This window comes from Chrysemys picta, chromosome 12 (genome assembly GCF_011386835.1).
Source record: "Chrysemys picta bellii isolate R12L10 chromosome 12, ASM1138683v2, whole genome shotgun sequence".
NCBI classification, from domain to species: Eukaryota; Metazoa; Chordata; order Testudines; family Emydidae; genus Chrysemys; species Chrysemys picta.
This window is the reverse complement of record NC_088802.1, coordinates 36712185-36735993: the sequence shown is the minus strand read 5'-3', so window position 1 is coordinate 36735993 and position 23809 is coordinate 36712185. Positions and strand designations below refer to the sequence as shown.

The following is a 23809-nucleotide window of genomic DNA, read 5'->3' as shown; positions in this document are numbered from 1 at the left end:
GTGGAAAGATCAGAAATAGCTGAGTCTGGTGTTAAGCTGGGTTGGGAATTATTTATCGCTGAATCACTTTTTATTTTTTATTTTGTAACCAACCACTAAAGTGCCAATGAATCATTGAGCAAAAAGATCATCAACGAGCTGGGCAGATGTTTAAAAACTGAGCTATGTGGAGGTCCAAACCTTTCTATTATTTTTCCCAAGAAATCTCCAAGTCCTTCTTCCGTCACTGTCTTTTCCATGCCACCCACAACACAGTCCCACAAAAAATATCCCCTATTGTAGGGATCTACCCTCTAGAGCCAGATATCACCCCAAGCTTTGGTCAGGAGGGGTGGGTGAAGCAGAGGCGTTCCTAGAGAGCACGAAATGGCCATCCCCAGCTATTGTGGCTCTGTGCAGAACTACAAGTCTCCACCATGTCCAGGTGCTAGGGAATGAGCTCACAACCAAACTCATCCCTTCATATAGCCAGTCTCCTTATTTGTTAGTGCCAGTGTGTAATACCAGCAAGCATATTAGTCAATCCTGTGTCCCAGTTTAAAAGGTTAAATTATTTCATAACCCAGATGATTATACACCAACTCTGTACTTCTGTAGTGTGTCTCATTTGAGCATCTCAAAGCACTTTGCCAACATTAATTAATTAGCCTCACAGCACCCCTGTGAGGTCATTTAGCATGATGACTGTTTTACAGGTTATTTATCGAAGGCCACGCAGCATAGAACCCAAGACTCCTGAATTCCAGTCTCATGTTCTAACCACTAGGCTTCTCTCTTATCCAGACGCACCTGCGACCTGTTGTGACTTATTTTGATCTGCAAGGTCTTACCCTCTCACACCCAATGACAGAAACCAAACAATAGCCATTCTTGATAGCAGCTCGCAGTTCTAGTATCATGAGGCTGACAGGCTGGGTATTACACTCAGCATTGGTATTACAGGGCTGTTTCTGAGCCATGTCAACTGTGCAGGAGGAACAGATTTATCGACTTCCCTCTGGTGCCAGGCTTGTTCGCAGGCAGCTCTACCATTTGCTTTGCACACGGGGAATGGTGAAGTGCTTGGATCTGCTGCTATTCTTGTGCCACTGGATCAGTGTAGCATTTGTCTGGAATGAAGAGACAGACTGGAGTCACTGCTCTTTATTAGCGAGAGCAGTGTTCACCACGCTGGGCCAAATTCTGCCCTCATTAATGCCCCGTTGAAGTGAATCGGGGCTACATGGCGTGCAAGGGCTGAAGCTGGTTCTTTGTCTTCACGGCAGTAGATATACATTTGCTTTATCACTCATGTGTCATTTGGGAATTTACAGTCCAACTCTACCTTACTCAGGAACTAAATGAGTTATATTTGTTTTGCCAAGTCAGGCTTTTGCTGTGCAGAGGCAATGATGAGAAATTGTAGCATGTGTAGACATAGCATTGAGGCAAATTACTGTGCATATTGTATTCTGCTGCAGTCCTGTAAAAAAACACCGCTAACAGTAAAACTAAAGAACACACGGCACCGTATGGTCCTTTTATAGTGTTACTCATTAGCAAAATTCTCAATCTACATCTCATTGTCGATGGATGACAACACAGTACCTTGCCTATATTTGTAATGTACCAAGAACACTGGGACTGCTTACTGCTATCTTTGAAGGAAATGATGACACTCCCTCCACACTGTGTAATCTAAAATCTGTTGCTGGATTTGAAAAGCTGGCAGAATTATCTTCCTGCATGTCATCAAACTCTTGGTTTAGTCAATTTAATTTAAATTGAAGACAGTCTTTTATTTAGTCCCAACATTTCGACCTGAAGTTTACCCATCTTAACAGTTCTGACTATTCTAGCATTTATAAAATGCTGGGATGCAAATGGCCTGACCAGGGCTTTAAAAATCAGAACTAAACCTTTAGCTTCTTTATTAACAATGACTTATTAAAATTCATCTTCACTGCTAGCCGGACTTCCACAGCTGAGCATGGAGCGCTGACTGCAAAGCACACAGCAGGATTAAAGACTTCGTGGGGGAGAAGCATGCTGCTAAAAACACATAGGATATTGAATGCAAAACACAATAATAGAATGTGAAGGCTGTATAGTTTTAAGAGTCTAGAATTGTAAAGTTAAGGTTCTTGTAGTGTTATTAACTCAGCTATATTGTCAATGTGTATTTTCTATTCCTGTTCCCAGTAAACGTTTAGCTAAACGTATTAATTTTATTGTAAAATGTGTACTGGAAAGCGTACAGGTTATTAAAGGTGGCTAACTTAATACAGAACTACCTTCCTCCCTTTCATGCCTCTCCCACTCTTCTGCCAGTTTTCCCTTTCCACTAACTGAAGCAGAGGGAAGCCTTTTCCACTTGCACCACATTTTCCTCTCATTTGCATCGTTGTAAACTAGGTGCGTCTCCACTGAAGTCACATGGTGTAATACTGAGCCAGGTGATGGAATTTCAGGCCCCTTATATTGGCACCAGGGTTGAGACCCCAGACAGTGTGGATTTGCTGACTGACTGAAATAATTGGTCTAAGTATGGTCTGAACTGCCTTTGTCCATCTCATTTGGTGTTTATTCTGAAGCCTAATAATGGCCATTTAAATTGTCAGCATTAACTTCCAGCTACTCTGGGATTGTGAGTGGAGCTTGAGTAGAGTTACTACCATTTCCTTCTGTGTTCCTACATTTGACCCTTGGAAAACAGGAGTTTCTAATGGAAACCAATTGGTTGCCGTTGCTCTCAGAAAATAACAAATTTTAATTTGATTTTGTCGCTGTAAAGTTCTTTTGTCAAATTTCCCCTGGTGAGCACTATACACCAGCCAAGTTTGAACTTGGAAACTTCAGCCATGTTTTAGTAAATCCAAAAAACTGCTTATTTCTACTTAGAAAACTCCAAAATAATTGCCTTGATTCTTCTCAAACCTTCCCAAAAAAGCACCTTGCAAAAGTTGTAATCAACTGAAATTCTGACAAAGCCACAACAATTCACTTCCTCTGCCACACTGAATGTTGATTACTTCAGTAGCTTTAAACACACAAACTTGAGGCATTTTTCCTGATGTGCTTGCTCCACATGCTCGCAACTTACTAAGATCGCTACCAAATTGTTAAGGTACTAATTCTCATTGTGGACTCTTTATGAAAAGTATTATAAACTGACACAGGTCAGGCATTTTTGAGTTATCAGCACTGGTCACTAGAATCAGAACTAGATTCATAGATTCTAGGACTGGAAGGGACCTCGAGAGGTCATCGAGTCCAGTCCCCTGCCCTCATGGCAGGACCAAATACTGTCTAGACCGTCCTTGATAGACATTTATCTAACCTACTCTTAAATATCTCCAGAGATGGAGATTCCACAACCTCCCTAGGCAATTTATTCCAGCGTTTAACCACCCTGACAGTTAGGAACTTTTTCCTAATGTCCAACCTAAACCTCCCTTGCTGCAGTTTAAGCCCATTGCTTCTTGTTCTATCCTTAGAGGCTAAGGTGAACAAGTTTTCTCCCTCCTCCTTATGACACCCTTTTAGATACCTGAAAACTGCTATCATGTCCCCTCTCAGTCTTCTCTTTTCCAGACTAAACAAACCCAATTCTTTCAGCCTTCCTTCATAGGTCATGTTCTCAAGACCTTTAATCATTCTTGTTGCTCTTCTCTGGTAACCTTGTCCCATGAGTTATAACTCTAAAGTCACTCAGTGGAATTGGCTCAGTTTTTCTAGAAAGGTTCACCTTAGGACAGAGGTCGAGTGTGGAAATTTCAGCCATAAAAGAACATTTTTGAAAAAAGCTACAAGCATCTTGGAAACAATGCTGTAAATGGAAAATGTTTTGCAACCTTAATCTTAGCTTTTGCTCTAAAGAGATATGGGGATGGAATAGCAGGTGACCACAGGCTCTTTTGCTAACAAATGTGTGTCCTCTACTTTTGTTTTTTTCCCTACAGCCCTCTGCTTGCAGTGTCCTTTGCCGCCTCCTGTGCAGTTCCAGGAATCGCCCTGCTGACCCTGGGAGTAAATCCTCTCACTGGGGCGCTGGGAGCCTTCAACATTTTCCTGTACACGTGTTGTTACACACCGATGAAAAGAATGAGCATTGTCAACACGTGGGTGGGAGCTGTTGTTGGTGCCATTCCCCCCATCATGGGCTGGACTGCAGCTACCGGCAGCCTTGATGCTGGTGAGTATGAAATATAAGTCTCATATTTGGAGACACAGGCAGAGAGACAGGCGGTTGCCATTACTGCATTTGGGACAGCTGAAAATAACCACCCTGGAGACAAAAACTATTGGTTTCCCTTAAGCACAGGTATTAGCGTAGGATGATGCAATACATATTGTAGCACAATGCCACAAAAAGTGGTTTGTATTCCATTTAGTTAATAAAGACTTGTTTGTGTTGGCAAACATGCATGGCACGGTACCATATTAGGACTGAAGAAATAAACAGAGATCTTGTCATTCTGCCTTTAGAGGGCTTTAGAGACAAAGGACCAGTTGCAGGATGAGTTCCATAGAATATATGCTGAGACTGTCTGGGAACAAAAATCAGGATGAAGAGCACTGACCCAGCATGTGGGCTGTGAATAGAACAATATGTTATAGAAATTCAGAATAGAAACAAATCAAGTTAGGCCGCCTTGCTGAAGGGTTTCTGCAGGAAAAGTCCTGTGAGGTGTACCACTCTCTCACCACATTCTAGAAAATATCCTAGAATGTTAATTTATTGGTAGATTGCTTAACTGCCTCCTTTTAAACACTCAAAGTTCCTTTTTTCCCTTCCTGAAGGTGTGGAGATTCCTTTAAGTAATTGTGAATTATTTTTACGTCACATATAAAACATTGATCTGTTCACAAGCTAAACTCTGAGACAATTGGAGCTTGTTTTTCCTGCCAGCTAGGAACGTACAGCCTAAAAGTATCACTAATTTGTTATATTCAAGTGAAACTCTTGTAGTTCAGGTAACAGGCCCATTGAGAAATGTAACAGTCGTTTTGGATTTATTTTATGTAAATCAGTTTAGCAGGATGATGTAGATTATGGAATTGTTTAGCATGCACCCATCTCACTACTTGGCATGTTGAAGACTTTTCTTGTACTATTTGCAACAACCAGAATTCTAAACAGGAATACTCAAAATCCATGCAAAGTCCTTATCAAACCATTCATTTTTTTAGTCCTTGCTTTGGAAATCAGCCTGAATTGCCTCTGTATGTAATCTATTCTGATGTAGCTCTAATTCAGAACTGTGTTGAAAGTTTCTTAACTGCCCATTACTTGGCATGTTGGTTTTAATTCGTTCACTCTATCATGGCGCCTAAGAAAAGATGATGAAATCTTGTGTTGTGGAATGCCTATGAGATCTTTTAGGAAGCTCAGTGTTACTGAAGAGAAGAGAATTATTTTAAGAATGTTAAATAAATATTTGTGTATATTTAAAAAGTAGTAAAATAGATCTAGTTCTGGCCGTTGTCAGACACAAGATACTGGCCTAGATGGACCTTGGGTCTGATACAGTTTGGCAATTCCTCTGTGTGACGAAGTGGGGATTTTCCCTTGTTATGTTGTATGTGAGCCTATGTGAGTATTACTGTTTTGCATGAATGCTGTGTGTGCCTCAGTTTCCCTGTGTATTGCACCAATGTCTAGGTGGTGGGAATAAGGGGGTGTGACTTTTGCGGAGGCTGCTCTAGCTGCCTGCACCGATGCTATAGCCGCCTCTTCGTAACCTGAGACCCAGGAGGGGGATGTGACCAGATGACTCTTGGCCTGGAAGTGATTCAAAGGCCGGAGGAGGAGCAACTGGCAGGGCAGGGGCCTGGCAGCTGGAGCAGCCTCCAGAAAAGTCACACCCCCTTATTCCCACCACCTAGACATTGGTGCAATACAATAATAATAGTGGATAATAGTGACTTAGAATTGACTACTTCAGTGCATTGCATTCCTCTTTACAATGAAAATAGACTAATAGTGGAAAACGACTTCACTGTGAGCTCAGTTCTCCAGTGCTGAACACCCTGAACTCAGCCCTTGCAGGATTAGCCCTCTGTAAGAGGTTTGTATGTGTGTTCACACACATATATGAGCATATGCACCCATTCTCTTAAACCCACATAGCCAAGGTCATGGAACCTCTTAATGAAGTGTAATTAGCTAGCAGACTTAACCTCTTTTTAGGTAAAGGTGTGAAAATACCTTTGCACCTTGTTAAAAAAAGGATTGAATATCCAGCTGAAAAACAATGAAGAATGTGTAGCAGGGCAGTCAGAACACTAATGAAAAGAGAGCTACTCACCATTTCACTGGAATTTCTTGGGTTTACATTTTATTGTGGATTTTCTCCCCTTGCAATCTGCTCAAGCACCAGTGTTCAGAGCAATCACATTATTGTATGTGTTTCTAGTTATGGCAATGGTAGTCATTAAGGATAGAACTTCTTTCACTTCCCTCTTTGGTGGGCAAACTTGTGTAGCCATCACTGCCCTGCTCCCATATACCAGAAAACAGCAAACGTCACTGACGTGGTTCAGGAAGGCTTACTGCTGAAAGATTGTGTTGTTCCTTTGCCATAATTTGAGACGCTTCCCGGATTGCGGTTCTGGAGCTGAAGGTGCAGTTTTTGAAACAGCGTTTATAAGATCTATACTTCAGCAGAGGTAAAGAAAATAAGTCCGGTTTAGTTCCAAAAGCCTCAGATTTGATCAACCTTTTTTTATTTCCAAAGTCCATTTAGGAATTTATTTTTATTTTCCAAAATAAATGCACATTAAAATGCCACAACTTTAAAGGCTAGTGTCTCAGCAACTTCCAAGGTAAGAAGTGAGTGTTGCATTTCCCACTGGAAGTCTGGGATTCTCTTATTTCCAATAATAACAATGCCTCGCTCTTATATGCCTCTTTTCATCAGGAGATCTCAAAGTGCTTTACAAAACATGTCCAGTGGCCTGTTGCTGCCATTTCTAGCCCTGATAGGTCTTGAGAGATCAGCACTTAAAGATGTCAGTGAACATCATCTAGCCTAGAACTTGGGCCAGTGTAATTTGGGACAGAATACACATTTCAAGAGAAAGAAGGAAACATTTCTATGGAAAGTTGGTATTTTTAAATGGTGCCCATTTGAAACTTCTGGGAGATTTGGAATGTGAACATAAATCCTAGGGGTGAGCAGAATGCAGGTGAGGTAGTCAAAGATGTATGATAAATGCCACTTACCACATGCTTCTCACCATCACATATCTGGTCTATTTATATATAGCTTGGCTGCCAGACAGTGGTTTGCAGTGCCACATTTGCTTCCTTGAAAGCCCCTCCTTCTGTTCCTTTGTGTTGCTATTTCCTTCCAGTTAAATAAAAGGTTATTTGTTTGACTAATAAATCCAGGCCCTGACGTGACTTGTTTCACTTTGATGAAGGGGAGAATCACAGCAAATTTGTTTTAAATCATAAGCGTTAGGATAAGGTCAGAGCAAAGAATTGGTACAGCTTTCCTCTTTTTGTTTTAGATTCTCCTTCATGAGACCCACATTAAGCACTTCTGCCCATGATACATGAGTGACTGTTGAACTTATAGTTGTTCAGTAGTACAGACGTCTTTAGGAAATAACAGAGCTATTTATTTTAGCACAAAAGAGAACAGCCACATATGTACTTTAAATTACACTCATGCTGCTGTTTGCCTGTTGCTTGAAATATTCATTGTCAGTTTTGACTGATTTTTTTCCTAATTAGCAAATATAGCAAAATAGAATGTATAGTGACTATTCCCATCTCCAGAGGGCCACGAGCTGCCTTAAGGTTTTTCATTTCAATGAACTCCATACACTGATGCAGTGGTGGCTTGATCCCAACCAATTGAAACCTCCTCAGGTTTTAGAACGGAGTAGTTCAGTGCCACAGCATTCATATAAACCACCCAGTTCGATAGACGTGACAAGCAGGGGTCTTCGGCATAATGTGCTTTATCAGTTAAGGGGATTTGTTCTGAGTAGGTGGCAGTGGCATAGCTGATAACAGTCTTGACAGTGTAGCAGACATTGCAGCCCCATGGTGGCCTGGAGCCATAGGTATTACTGCACCAAGGAATGTTTATCTCAAGAGACTATTTAGTTTATCTCAGATGCTCCACTTCTGGTCTCTCTTTCCTGAAAGACATCTTGTACTGATTTTCATTCATTTTCAGAAATTTAAATAATTCCTGGGGCTATGGAATTTATAGACTGAGTATCAATGGTAATCATGTGGAGGCTGATTTTTAAATTGCCTTTACTTTGTAATTCAAATTGTGTTGTATGGTAGACATTAATTATGTCAGCCAACATCTATTTACAAATGGGGATTTAAAAATGGACAGTTCTTATCTGCAAGTGACATTTGGCAGATGGATGGTTTTAGTAACAAAAAAGAGAAGAGAAGGAGAGGGGGCTGTGGCATGACCTGACAAACGACAGTTTCTGATACCTTTCCCTGTATAGCCCTTGTCTGCCAGGAAGAGGGAGGTAACGCAAAAACATAATTGTGGCTGAAATAAACGTTACAGCCCTTTTGCTTTTTTCTTTCTTTCACACTGTCTTTTTGACTAAAGAGTTTGAATTTTTAAAAGCCTATTGACATGGATGCAGGTCTATTGTGAGAGCTTCTGGTGCCCAGAGCAAGACTAGATTATAATGTTCCTGAGGATTTTAGCTGGGGTCTTTGCTAACAAAATCAAGTCTTTTAGGGTTTCACTTCTCTTCAAAGACAAGATGACGAAGGAGTTCTTACTCTGTTTCATGGGAAGGTAGAGAGATTAATGTCATTGACATATGAGCATAGGAAGCTGGTGGCCCAGAAGTGTGTTCGGTGTGGGTAAAAACTGAGGCAGATGGGCAGTGCTAGTAGGCAGCTGTTTTAAATTTAAGACAAAAGTCAGTGAATTATTCTGTGGTTTTTTTCGTCATGCGAGACACAAAAGAAGTGGTGATTCCACCGTGGAGGCACCTTTGGGGACTGACTCAGTCTGAAAGATGAAATCAAAGTCAAATAAATTCACTGTTATCCCAATTCTATGCATCATGCACAGCTGTTACCAGCACAGTGCTTTCATCTTCCAGATGAACAATATTGAACTGTGTGGGGCAGCTGTCACAGTGCCCCAGTCTGGGAACCACACTTTCCAGTAGGGGGCACCAAAACAGCAGCAGGATTCAGTAAAGACTCTTTGATTTCAATGAGCCAGCCTAGTAGCTGCAAAGGAAGGCTGAAGTGCTTTTGAGTATAACCCCATATGTGGCTATGGAAGTTTATAGTACATGGCTGAAAATGTTACTTTGAGACACTTCTGCAGATACTCCCTAAACATACTTGCACCTGTGAACGTCTGAGTCATTTCATTACTCCACACAGTCACGTTTGAGGCAATAGACACGATACTAAAGCTAGCTAAGATTTAATCAAAAGAGCAGGTCGTTCTTCTAAAGCAGTCTTGGACTAATTCCTTTATCAGACTGCCAGAGAATCCACAAACAATATGGCCAACTGCTTCTTTCATACTTACCCATGTCTTCCTCTCTAATTTGGGTCTTCCACAAAGAGCAAAGGGTCATCTTGCATTCACACTGAAAGACATTTCAACTATGAGGCCTTCAGCAGCGTGTATGTGTGTACACACGCATACAGATATTATATACAAATGGCAAATGCACCCGAAGAAATCTATAGGACTGTTTCCTTTAGAGGTTGTCCCAAAGAAAGCCTCAAGATGGAAATCTCATTGCTACCTTTATTTCCCATTTCCAGTGAATATTTAAGATCCTCCTTTTGTTCTGCTTGCAGTTCATATACAGATACAACATTCCCTTCCCTTTATGTACTCCAGCACAGAAGTCTATTGCTCCACTGAAGCAGTCCTGTTCCACAGGTCCTTTGTGCCATCCTTCAAAAGAAATGGCTATTGAAACCCATGACCATGAAGCTTTTTGGTTTGGGATTTTTTTTCCCCCTTTGCCATTAGTTTACATAACCATATAACCTTGAAAGCACACAATTATCAGTGAACGTGGAGGCTGAGCATAGAGCCATGTAGGGCTACATTGATAGTCAGTCCTATTGTGTGCAGTGTAGAGACCTTGTATAAATGCAACAAGCTTTAGAAGGGATATATTTTTTTTCTCCTCAAGGCTACTCAGCCGCTCACATGTCAACTGACACAATCAATAGTATATTCTGTTTGTAGTAGAAAAAAATGCCGGCTGAAGGCTTACCATGCCACCACTGCAGAAATATTAGAGCTGTGAAATACAGTGGAATTCTATCACCAGTTAGTCTTGCTAAGACTTCTGAATGTACAACTCCGAGATGCCTTTATGCTTGAGAATGTTCTATGGTCACACATGGAGATTTCTATTGTATGGAGGTAATCCCACTCCCACCTCCGAAAAGAACAGTGGACATTGACAATTAAATGGCAGCCTGCATTTTTTCCTAAATGACGTTATTTTAAAAACATCCCTATGCAACATTTTGTACATAGATAATATGATGCAGGCCAACTCACACACCCCAAACAGCTATTTTTTGTCCCTGAAGCTAACTGAGGGGAGAGGATCACAAGCTCCATCTCTCCTTCCCAAGAAGAAAATTCTGCCATCAGGTTAAAGGAGAAAAATATTTGCGTTTCAAGGCAGTGCAGCTGTGATGCAGATGATACAATCATGCCCAAAGATGTATGGGATATGTTTGCTGTACAGTACTGAATATATATATATATATATATATATATATATAGGGCTGTCGATTAATTGCAGTTAACTCACATGATTAACTCAAAAACATTAAGCATGATTTAAAAAATTAATTGCGATTAATCGCAGTTTTAATCACACTGTTAAACAGTAGAATACCAATTGAAACTTCTTAACTATTTTTGGATGTTTTTCTACATTTTCAAATACATTGACTTAAATTACAACACAGAATACAAAGTGTACAGTGCTCACTTGATATTATTATTTTTATTAAATATTTACACTGTAAAAATGATAAACAAAAGAAATAGTATTTTTCAATTCACCTCATACAAGTACCATAATGCAATATCTTTATTGTGAAAGTGCAACTTACAAATGTAGATTTTTTTTTGTTACATAACTGCACTCAAAAACTCAATGTAAAACTTTAGAGCCTACAAGTACACTCAGTCCTACTTCCTATTCAGCCAATCGCTAAGACAAACAAGTGTGTTTCCATTTACGGGAAATAATGCTGCCAGCTTCTTATTTACAATGTCACCTGAAAGTGAGAACAGGAGTTTGCATGGCACTTTTGTAGCCAGTATTGCAAGGTATTTACATACCAGGTATGCTAAACATTTGTATGCCCCTTCATGCTTTGGCCACCATTCCAGAGGACATGCTTCCATGCTGATGACGCGCGTTAAAAAAAGAATGCGTTAATTCAATTTTGACTGAACTCCTTGCGGGAGAATAGTATGTCTCCTGCTCTGTTTTACCCCCATTCTGCCATATATTTCATATTATAGCAGTCTTGGATGATGACCCAGCACATATTGTTCGTTTTAAGAACACTTTCACTGCAGCTTTGACAAAACGCAAAGAACGTACCAATGTGAGATTTATAAAGATAGTTACAGCACTCAACCCTAGAATCTGAAGTGCCTTCCAAAATCTGAGAGGGACGAGGTGTGGAGCATGCTTTCAGAAGTCTTAAAAGAGCAACACTCTGATGCGCAAACTGCAGAACCCGAACCATCAAAAAAGAAAATCAACCTTCTGCTGGTGGCATCTGACTCAGATGATGAAAGTGAACATGCGTCAGTCTGCACTGCTTTGGATTGTTATCAAGCAGAACCCGTCTTCAGCATGTACGCATGTCCTCTGGAATGGTGGTTGAAGATGAAGGGACATATGAATCTTTAGCGCATCTGGCACGTAAATATCTTGCAACGCCAGCTACAACAATGCCATGTGAATGTGTGTTCTCACTTTCAGGTGACGTTGTAAACAAGAAGCGGCCAGCATTATCTCCTGCAAATGTAAACAAACTTGTTTGTCTGACTGACTGGCTGAACAAGAAGTAGGACTGAGTAGATTTGTAGGCTCTAAAGTTTTACATTGTTTTATTTTTGAATGCAGTTATTTTTTATACATAATTCTATATTTGTAAGTTCAACTTTCATGATAAAGAGATTGTATTCCAGTATTTGTATGAGGTGACTTGAAATATATTATTTCTTTTGTTTTTTACAGCGCAAATATTTGTAATACAAAATAAGTATAAAGTGAGCGCTGTACACTTTGTATTCTGTGTTGTAATTGAAATCAATATATTTGAAAATGTAGAAAACATCCAAAAATATTTAAATAAATGGTTTTCTAGTATTGTTTAACGGTGCAATTAATCGTGTGATTAATCACAATTAATTTTTTTTAATCGTGCGATTAATCGCGATTAATGTTTTTAATCACTTGACAGTGCATATGTGTGTGTGTGTGTGTGTGTATATATGTATGTTAACTAGGGCTGTGTAGTGTATACACAGTAAATTGATAGAACAGCCAATGTCTTTGAAGACTGACAGTAATGCCACTTCAGGAATCAGCTTCCACATCCACCTAAGAATCATAGTTGTTCATCCCCAAGCAGGGCAGGCGCACCTTGCGCCCCCCTCCCCTCCCAGCCCTGCAGCAGCTCCCCGCCCCCTCCCCCCCCGCCCTGAGGTGCCCCCCCGCGACAGCTCCTCCCTCCCTGCCCTGAGGGCCCCCCCCCCCCCCGCGGCAGCGTCTCCCCCTCCCCCCAGGGAGCCGTGCGGCAGCTCCCCACCCCAGCTCACCTCTGCTCCGCCTCCTCCCCAAGCACGCCGCCCCCGCTCTAATTCTCCTCCCCTCCCAGGCTTGTGGCGCCAAACAGCTGATTGGCACTGCAAACCTGGGAGGCAGGAGAAGTGGAGCGGCGACTGCACGCTCGGGGAGGGGGCGTAGGAACGCTGTAAAAAAAAATGGGGGGCACCGCTTTTTGGCGTCCCAAATCTTGGAGCCCTAGGCAACCGCCTAGTTTGCCTTAATGGTAGCAGCGGCCCTGTCCCCAAGTCCTCGGAAGAGTACAGTTTGGGGCTGTATTGCACTGAATCTCCGTCTTGAAAGATAAGTTATGGGGAAAGACAAGATATCATAACTGAACTCTAAAATCTTTCTCCAGGCCTACAACGGTTGCACACTTACAGATTTTCAAAGGAAAGTGCCTATGGGCATGTTAAATTTTGGCCGTAAACAAACACAAAACAGAGAGTAGGCAAGGGATAAAAGATGTCTTTCAGAGAGTATCAAATGCCTTTTCTGGTGGGTAACTTTCTATAAAAATCATGCAAGACTACTGCAAAGAGTTTAGGATGAATTAAGAAAGGTGAGGAATACAAAGCCTGGAAAATCATGTTTACCCATAGGCAGATGGCTGCAGCTGGACTAATTCAAGTCTCCCAGCTCTAATCTACCTTGTCTGGATTAAAGAGGAGTAATTTGTTCAACATCTTTTAACTAAGGAGAGCCAGTTGCGTCATATCAAGGATTGCTCTGTGTGGTTGTTTTCTGACTACAGTCCATTAAAAGTTAAGCTTAGACTTCCAAACCTTTCACTTCTGACATGAGCCAAACTCGTACCCAGTTTCCTTGAGACAAAAGGCCGGTGCTTTCCCCTAATGTGTCAGTCAGCTACCAAAGTCTGGAAATAATTTTAAAATTCCTTCACATTATTCAAGGCAGAAGAATTACTAAAATTGTGCTTTAAGCAAAACAGCATTCTTAGGTTGCCAAGGCAGTAAACACCAGCTTTGGGAAATGCAATAAGATTTCAACATCTGTTTTGGAGCTGATATTTTAACCATTCTATGTTTATTTTACATGCCTAGTTGGCCACTTCCCAGTCATACATATGCAGGGCCAAAAAGAGACAGAAAAGGGAGCAAATCCATACTGAGCTGCAACTCCAGATCACACTCCCCCCCCCCTTTTTTTTTTATTGTATTGATGACATAAAACACCTGTTTGCCCCAACTTGGGCATACAACTGTAACCAGTGTTCTGCAAACCACCATGCTTTTAAGGAATAGAAGACTCTCCACTTAGTCAAAAGAGCAGTGAGTGGGGTAGGGGTAGAGAATAAGCTGTTCATGCTCTTAGTGCATTTACAGGAATGTAATGCATGTACTGGTCTCTGTACTCCTAAGATAACTTTGTTTCCCTGTGCTGCAGTGGATCCAATGCATTATAGTGGATATGTCAATCCCTTCTCTTTTAGCCAATGCGGTTCATTGTTGCATGTTACATGAACCTTTCTAGGCTGATGTGCATTTAGTGAGCTTATATCTCTTTGGTGTAATCTCTGTACAAGAAATAAGGCATTGTTAGAAGAAATATTTGGGGTTTATAAAACAAATACCCAAATGACGACAAAGCCATTTGAAACAATTTCATCAAAAGTTTTGCAGTGCTACTGCTGATGCCAGACCAGGTCAATAATTAGATGGGGCACCTCTCACACCACCACCTTGGGCAAGTAGGTTTTCCTGCCAGTAAGTGGCCCTCTCCCCTTTTTTGAGTCAGTATTTAAGCAATACCAGGGACACCATGTTGCTGGAGGTATCATCTTTAAGATGAAACAGAGCAGGGGGTCCTGATCACTTGTGATCACTAAAAATTCCATGTTGATTTTGTAAGAGGAAGAGGGCTAAAAATGGTGTCCTGACCAAATCCCTCCTCTGCAATAGCCTGCCTTCAAATGTTTCCCTCCGGGCATGGTGGGAGAAGTTAACTGCAAAGAGTATTCTTCTTTCCCTGTCCTAAACTATTGTGCATTGTTTAACAGCTGCTGCTTTTAATCCCAGAGGTGGCTGCCTTGTGATGGTGGATGAAAACATCACTGTACAGTGTATAGTTTGTATGTAAGTCAGTGAAATGCAGGATATGAATTTCAACTGACTGCTTAACAAATATAATATCGTCCAAATATTAATGTCAAACAGTATCTGGAATATGCCATCCTTTGCAATAAGTGGGTGAGGAGCTGGGTCTGGACTTCTCTTTTTTGTCCTATTAAAAAAAGCAGTGTCTGTTCAAAATAATGCTGCAGTTGCGATGTCTTTCTGACTTTTCGTCTTAGCCACGCAACTCAGTATTCCTGTAGTTAATGTGAACAGACCATGTTATCCTTATTGGGCATGGATCATTCAGGGGATTAGTAATGGAGAGTAGAACCTTTCATGTCTGAGTCACTGATTCTAATGAGGGCCCAGGTTGGTAGTGATCAGACATTGTTGACATCTGATGGTTGTCCAGTGCGCTATGTGAAGAGAATCAGTTATCAAAGTTCAGATTCTACTCCGCAGGTAGTCACATAATAAAAAACCTTGTTACTTGCAATGGCAGAGTCCAAGGGCTGAGCAGGCCCAGAGACTGAACTGCTCTAGTGACCTGAGATTTGGGCCCTTTAGCAAATAGTCATTGAAGCACAATGATGGGGCAGTTTGGGGGTGGCTTGGCCCTTTGCGACTATACTATCCCTTTTCTGGGGATAAATGGAGAATTTACCATCTTTTTGTTCTGTGTTTGTACAGCACCTAGCACAGTGGGGTCCTGGTCTATGACTACGGCTCCTTGGAACTGCGGTATTACAAATAATGAAAATACTAATAATCCAGAGATGTTATTCTGACCCATTCTGTAGACACTAAAGAATAGAGGTGGAGATTTTCAAAAGTAACTAGCGATTTTGGTTGGCTTGATTTTTGGGTGACTAATTTGACAACGTAAAGAGCCAATTCTCAGAGGGCGAGTACTCGGTGCTTTCTGGAAATCAGACCCTTTAGGGATGTGTCCATTTGGGAGCCCAAAATCACTCATCACTCTCAAATTTTGACCAAAGATGCTTTTGGCACCTTACAATTTCTTACCATGAGGCCTTGTGAAATGTTTTAGGACTTTGCACTTTCCCCTATATAAGAAACATTTTATGGAATCCCAAAACCTTAACAAACAACAGTAACCCTTTCTTCAGACAGGAAAAAACAAACAAACTTGGTTAATAGTTAACCTTTTGGCTGCATCTTACTTAAACAAAGATGTCTCAGCTTGCTATATTTGTCAAGAAATGTATTATTGCCATTAGAATATATTTAAAATTAAAGCAGTAAGAAAACTGCTAACAGTTAAATCTTAGGCTTGGTCTACACTACCCCCCCTAATTCGAACTAAGGTACGCAACTTCAGCTACGTGAATAACGTAGCTGAAGTTCGAAGTACCTTAGTTCGAATTAGTTCAAACTTACCTTGGTCCACACTCGGCAGGCAGGCTCCCCCGTCGACTCCGCGGTACTCCTCTCGGCGAGCTGGAGTACCGCAGTCGACGGCGAGCACTTCCGGGTTCGACTTATCGCGTCCAGACTAGACGCGATAAGTCGAACCCAGAAGTTCGATTTCCAGCCGTCGGACTTGCGGGTAAGTGTAGCCAAGGCCTTAGACACTAAAGTTTAATGTTAATCACAGACTTTGCCTTTAAGTTTATGGAGACTGGACCTGGTTTTCTGTTACCCTATTTCTTATGTGATCATTTAAACCAGGGCAAAGTGGGAATTGAAATTATCCCATTCAGAATGGTCACATTTTACACTGATGAAAATGACTGCAATGGTGGGAGGGCAATGGAGTTTCAGAAATCTAACAAAATTCCTCTGCCAAATCATCAGCATTTGTAATGATCTCCACCTGGAGAAGTGGATGGAGTTTGCAATGGTCATGGCTGTTCCTGAACTCACTACTATTAGAAACTCTGCAAAAAAGTCCAAAGAGTTTGATATTTGTGGGCTCCCAGTTAATAAAGCCTGTGGAGAAGCTGAAAGATTTTATAAGGGTTACAAATTGGTATACCTGTATTCACCGCTATTATCAGTGCCACAGGGAAACTATGGAGCTTATGAAGACCAGGGTATTTCTGGTATTAAACTGGTGTTTCCAAACTCCTGGCTTTAAAAAACTCTTTAAAAAAAAAAGGGGGGGGGGGGAGGCAGTTCTTACAATTATGAACCAGCTGTGCCAACTCTGAGAAGATGCCAACAGAGTGTATCATGGATGTGAACTAACTAATCTGATCCCACCATAATTAAATTCCATAGAGAGAGATCATTTATGCTAGTTACACCTATATCCACAGCTATCAAGAACTCCATAGGGAAACCAGTGCAGTCTATAGAATAGTGAACCGGCCCATTCTTCAGCGATAGTCCTTCATGTAATAACATTGCTTACAAACACCATTGACATATTTATGACATAGTTAATGTTTGTCAAGCAATTCGAGTCTTTTAATGCTTGTCATTGGCTGGAAGTTTGTAAGGTCCCTAGTCAGGGCTCATTTGACACCAGAGTACGTCCTCTCCTGTTTTCCAATTAAGTCAACATGTACATGACACTTAGCAGTCTTTGGAAACCCAACAAAGTCAGCAAGGCATATGGAAAACTAACAAAAGGATCACCAGTAAAATCAGGGGGGAAATGCAGCTCCAGGATTGGATCAATTAAAATCCCCATAATGGCCTGTTAAATTGCTTTACTGTTTAGCTTGTCTATAAAATACCCGTTATTTCTGAAGTAGTGATGTAATAAAAGTAGTTAAAAACTCCAAAGGCGCTCACACTAAAACCAGATCTTTGCAAATGGGAATTCAGTCTCAAAGTAGTTCTGGCTGGTTAGTTTGTGTGTAAAAGTTGCCTCAAGATGATTTTTTTAATTGAAAACGTAGTGTTATAGTGAGGAAATTACTAGAGTTTCCAGTGTGTTTGAGGTTTTGTATGCTTTTTGGGGCTTGGCTGCACACCAAAGATTGAACAACTTCATAAGTGAAGACTCTCTGTTACAGACCAAAGGCACAGGAACATAGGGCTTGTCATACCAGATCAAAGAGAGGGGAACCAGAAACAACTTGCATGTATTAATTCTTCCTCTGATTCTGTCCCTACCCCATTTCCCCTATGGTGGATAATTGTAACTTATCTCCCTGGGTGTTGTGAGAAATAATGAGCTAATGTTTGAAAAGCCCTTTAAAGATAAAAAATCCTGTGTAAGTGCAGAGTATTATTGTCTTTGGTTCATCAAGTCTGGTATCCTGCCTTCGGGAGCAAGTATTTCAGTTGAATAGGAAAAAACTAAAGAAACAAATACTACAGGGGTGTACTGTTTATAGGCTCAATCCTGCTGCCCTTCAAAGTCAGTGGAGAAACTTGCTTTGATTTCAATGAAGAAGCATCAATCCTGTGTCTCACCAGCCTTTGAAAATGGCCAACATTTTCAACAGTTACTAGTGATATTTGGGTGCCCAGCTCATCAGCTTAAAGGGTCCTGATTTTCAGAAAGTGTTGAACATCGCCTTTCTGAAAATCAGGCCCCTTTAAGGAGCCTTGGGTTGGAGACCCAAATATCACTAATCACATTTTAAAATCTTAGCCCATGCTTACTTGTAATTCTCCTGCTAACTACATTGTCCAAGGATCTGAATTCCCATTCTGGTAGCCCTTCCTTGTCTCTGTACTTAATGTAAGCAGCTTCCAGGGACATGGAACTCACAAAATGGAAAAGTGTATTCATACATTTCAAAAGATGTGAGCCAAATGCTCAGACTGCCGAAGCATCTTATATGCAGTGTTGTTGTAGCTGTGTCGGTCCCAGGATATTAGAGAGACAAGGTGAGTGAGGTAATATCTTTTATTGGACCAACTTCTGTCTGTGAGATAGAAACAAGCTTTTGAGTTTACACAGAACTCTTCTTCAGGTCTGGACTCTGTGTAAGCTCGAACGCTTGTTTCTCTCATCAGTCCAAAAAAAGATATTCTCTCATCCACCTTATCTCTCAAAGCATCTTATAGGCAGCTAGAAAACTGCCCTTAAATTTCGATTTTTGATGATGCAGCAGTGACATCCTCTGGCTGGTTGGGGTGGTATGAGCTATGGGCCTTGGTACCAGCAGGGATTATTATTTGGAGGAGGGTAACGACACTATGCTCTACAAGACAGAAAGATCGACATTCCCAGCCCCAAGGAGTTCACAACCAAAACAGACCCAGAGAAAACCTGAATCACTGAGGAAATAATTTAGGCCCCAATCCACAAAGGGACTTAGGCCCTGCACATCTATTGCTCTTTGATCAATAACTAAAGAATCATTGGAGCTGGGGAACTGGACCTTGGGTCTGCCACCTCCCGGGTGGGTAGCTAATACCCAGGCTATAGAGTCATTCTCATACTCACTCTCTCTGTCAGGCTTAATGACTGTATTTATACACAGCGGAGCAGATTCAATGGGAGAGATTGAGAGCAACCCACATCAGAATAGATGTGGTTAGAGTGCTTTCCTGAGAGGTGGGAAATCCTCTGTTCAAATCCTTTCTCCTCCTTGAGCTGAGAGGGGAACTGAACCTAGGTCTGGGTGTGTGCTCTAACCACTGGGCTAAAAGGTGGGCTGCTGCTCCTCCTGCTGCTGGGTTTTGAATAGGGTCTGATCCCTTCGGAGTGCTCAGAGCACGCCTACTGGATAGGCCCTGTTGGCAAAACAGGCACTCCTCCACCTGTCTTCCCCCAGTTCATGGATCGTACTGAAGCTTAGGTGGGAGATGGGCATCCGGACACTTGAGAGAAGCAGCAGTGCACATGCTCAGAGGCAGAAACTTAGGTACCTAGGGAGCCCCAGTGATTCTGTGGATCACATCAGCACCTAAAACTGGGACTTAGATAACTAAATGTGGAGCTTAGGTGCCCAAGTTCCTTTGTGAAGGTGGGACTTAGTCTGTGTTAGTTATTATGAACTAATTCCTTCTGGAAAGAGATGAACTTTTAGGAAGGAGTAAAGGACCTGACCTTCCTCCGATTGAAGCCAAATTTTGCTATTGACGTTCGAGCCTGATTCTGCTTCCATTAGATGAGCAAGAAGGGGTGGTAGCTTGGGCTCAGAAGTGGGAAGTCATTCCCAGAAAGGACAAACACATGGAGGCGGGAAGATGCAAATAGGATATCATGGCTGGAGTGGAGGGGAGATAGAAGAGAAAGGAACAACAGGCAAGGTCCAAGATGGCTCTACAGGTGGAACTCTCACAGGTGATGTTAGTGTGGATGAGGGACACACCTGTATATAGCCCAGTCTGAGGGCCCATTCCAAAGCCCACTGGAGTCAATCAGACTCCCATTGACTTCAGCATGCTTTGGATCAGGTCCCATGTATGTTTAGGAGTTCCTGAAGAATACATCAGTAGGTGCTTTTGTATTTAAAGACGGTATTCAGAGTTGCTCTTGGGAAGTAAGCAGCTCTCCACTGCCTTCTGCTCCGCTCTGCCATGTTTGTACTTTGCCACCCGAGGATATAATGATTAAGCAGTTGAGAAGCATCTACACCTGTGAGCAATTTGCAGTCTTCACAAAATGAAGGAGAAACTCCAGCTGAGCCTCTGAATTATTTTGTCATCACTGGTATCACAGTTTTCAGGATGTGACCTGTTTCCTGCATAGGCTCCTTTTCTCACTGCATATCAGTGAGTAGGACTCATCTTGTTAATAACTTTTGCTTATCCTGTCACACACTTCCTTCCTTCTACTGTGTTTTTCCTGCTCTGGGTGCTCCAGTTAGGGAACTTGGGAGAGATAAGTTTGTGTCCTAGAGACTGTGAAAAAAATTCTTCTACCAAACTTCTCTTAAGTTTCAACAAATCACCCCCTGGTGGAAACTGAACTGGTGCCTAGATATTGAGGTGACAGGTGCATCAGAAATAAATTATTTTAAGGAACACCATTTGCAAGTTTAAAAAAAAAATCTCCAAAAACCACATAATTACTGATAAACAGAGAATATCCCCTGACTTCTTTACAGTATTTGAGTGTGATGTGATGAGTTCCATGGGAGTGGGGGGGAAGTTGTCATAAACTTTGCAGTGGTAGCACGTGGTGGTATGGGTAAGCTCCATATAGGTGTTGAAATGTTGTATGCAGTGCTCCTTTGCTATGATCTAAGATGAGCACTCTAATGCATGTTTCCTTTTCTTTCCTTTTGCAGGCGCGTTGCTGTTGGGAGGAATTCTCTATTCCTGGCAGTTTCCTCATTTCAATGCCCTGAGCTGGGGCCTCCGGGAGGATTACTCACGAGGAGGATACTGCATGATGTCCGTCACTCACCCTGCGATGTGCCGGCGGGTTGCTCTGCGTCACTGCTTGGCCTTAATTGGACTCTCAACAATGGCCCCCATCCTCGATGTCACCACATGGAATTTTCCGCTCATTTCACTCCCTATCAACCTGTACATTTCCTACCTCGGCTTTCGGTTCTACAGGGATGCAGATCGCAGCAGCTCCAGGAAACTTTTCTTCTGCAGCCTGTGGCACTTACCAATGCTTCTGCTTCTCATGCTCACATGTAAGAAATCCCTGATAGAGAAAGAAAACAAAAGCGAGCTTCTCAGTTGAAATCGGGTTGCCTTAATGTCAATTAGAGCTAATGACACCTATTTTTATTTTCAATCAGAGGGTCTTTTGCTAATTATGGGCGGGAAAATCTATGGCAGAGTGTTTAAAGAGAATCCCTTGTGCCCGGTGACCACTTTACATAATTGTTTTCTAATTTTTTTTTAGAGGGAGGAACTTGGGAGACTTAAATGGCTCATGGGCTTGGTCAATGGGATCAAAGCCCCTTTCACTCCTTAGGTCATGAGTTAAAATCCAGCCTAGGTGAAAAAGGAATCATGTTCCCTTGGCTTCCTGCTAGCCTATGTGAAATGAGTTTGGTGACCAGTGCAATGAGGTGAATGAGTGAAATGAGCAGGTATCTACATGGCAGAAGCACCAGCCCCACAATGGGCCCTCATCATTGACATTCTTAGTGAGGAAGCCCAGGAGACTCATTGGATACTGAGCTTTCCTCTAGCCCCCTGTGAGCAGGTATTCTGTCCAGAATAGGCTTGAGGCACATTGGCAGGGTAGTGAGGGGAAAGCTTGCATTGCCCCAGTCATGCCATCCCTGTTCTGTGACTAAATGGAGGACTTCGATTTCCGGGACTGTCAATCCAACACCTTTCACAAGGATTCAGTTCACTTTCGTATATTTTCAGAGAACCCAGATTATTTTCTATTCTGTCTTCAGCACTTTGTAGATCATACAACACACCCAGCACATTAGCATTTAAACAGCCTCCAGCTGAATGGGGATAGTTCCTAGTCTGTACCTTTCACACACTCCTGGCAAGTTTCATTGTGTTCCATCACAGAGGAACTTCTCATCCTGGCTAGAGCTCTTTCTGGGAGAAATCTTTAGGGCTTGAATGCTCAGGGCCAGATCCTCAACCGGTGTAAACTGACATAACTATGTCAACTTCACTGGAGCTTTGCTGATTTACATCAGCTCAGGATTGGGCCCTCAGAATCCAATAATTTGAGGTTTTCTATATGCTAACGTGAATTGTGCCAACCTGTTCAGTGTAAGAGCCTGTTTGCTGGTAAGGCATTTCCTGTCATTAATTGAGTTCTGAGCTCGCATTAAGAAATATGACAACTCTATTAAGTATCATGGCACAGATGCGGCTCCAAGAGAAGATTGCTATGAAGTGCGTTATTGGTGGGGAATCACGTTTTCTCAGTCTTGAGGAAAAGCCGGTTTTCAGTCCAGCTACAGCCTGAACTTAAAAACTAGTTCAGAAAGTTCAGCCAGCATAGCTGAAGTTTACTATAAGGGCATGGCCACACGAGGAAAATGTCGTGTTATAACATGTTAATTAACATGATGTAAGACCGTCAATGTAGACAAGCATTGACTTGTTTGTAGTCATGTTAGTGGGTCCTGGTTAACCCAGGGTGCACTGTACGTTTAGCCGTGACCAACTAACGTGATGTTAAACACAACACCACACTGTGTAGACAAGGAGTAGGTTATAGTTTACATTGTGTTCGTTAACAAGCGTAATAACGTGTTGTATTTTCCTCATTGTAAACAAGCCCCAAGCTTTTTCCAGTGTGTACAAGGTCCATTCTAATACTGTTGTGCACCAGATTCAAGGCTTTTGCTGGTGGCGAGTTCTGCTGATGGTGAAATGGAATATTTTATCTAACCTGATATCTAGGAAAGCCCTTCAAGAAATTTCACAAGTTTGCCAGTGTCCTTGTCACCCTGATATAAAAACTTGACCGCATCCTTTAATGGTACAGGATGACTCTGGTCTCAATTACACTGGTGTAAATCAGGAGTGACTCCATTGCCCTCGGTCTCTATTGGCAACAGTACTCTATGGGAACAGAATCAGGTGTTTTAAATGCCATTTAAACAATCAGACATAAGATGCTTTCCTCTCTCTATTGATTGCAGATAACGGTGCTGAATCCCTGTTACTGTTTTTCTGAAATAGACTCCATTGTATTCAGGTTGTTTACTGTGGGAACACTGCATAGGAATACCTGGAAACAGTCTACAACCCAGTACAGCTTCTCAATTTGTAAAATATGAGTTTGTTCTGCAATAAAACATACTGTACAAGAGCAGTAGAGTGCGGGGTATCATTTCTTGTGATTCACAAGCAGTTTACACTTTGTTTAGCCCAATACAAGAGCCATCTTATGCTGGTTTCGCAGCATTCCTAGTAGCAGTAACACTCGGGTCATATGATCAAGCCTGACATAAATTGGGAACGGATGGGAAATGTGTGTTTTTATGTTGCAAAATGCTTCCATTGAAAATGAGACTTCAGCGATGAGTGGAGAAAGCTGGCAACGTTTTGCAAAATGAAATAAGATTCTGTGAACTGTTCGCTGG

General features: G+C 41.8%; 1 protein-coding gene across 5 annotated transcripts in view; it reads left to right on the top strand.

Moving 5' to 3' along the window:
• Positions 1–23535, top strand: part of LOC101943495 (protoheme IX farnesyltransferase, mitochondrial) — a 159919-nt gene extending 136384 nt beyond the window's left edge. For 3 of the 5 annotated variants that reach the window (XM_065563358.1, XM_065563355.1, XM_065563357.1), the window contains 2 exons: positions 3942–4174; positions 21071–23535. In XM_065563358.1, coding sequence (XP_065419430.1) covers positions 3942–4174; positions 21071–21477 — 640 coding nt within the window. In that variant the 3' untranslated portion in view covers positions 21478–23535. The remainder of the gene's footprint in view (positions 1–3941; positions 4175–21070) is intronic. The other 2 variants (XM_065563359.1, XM_065563356.1) reach the window with 1 other exon arrangement.
• The last annotated feature ends 274 nt before the right edge of the window (positions 23536–23809 follow it).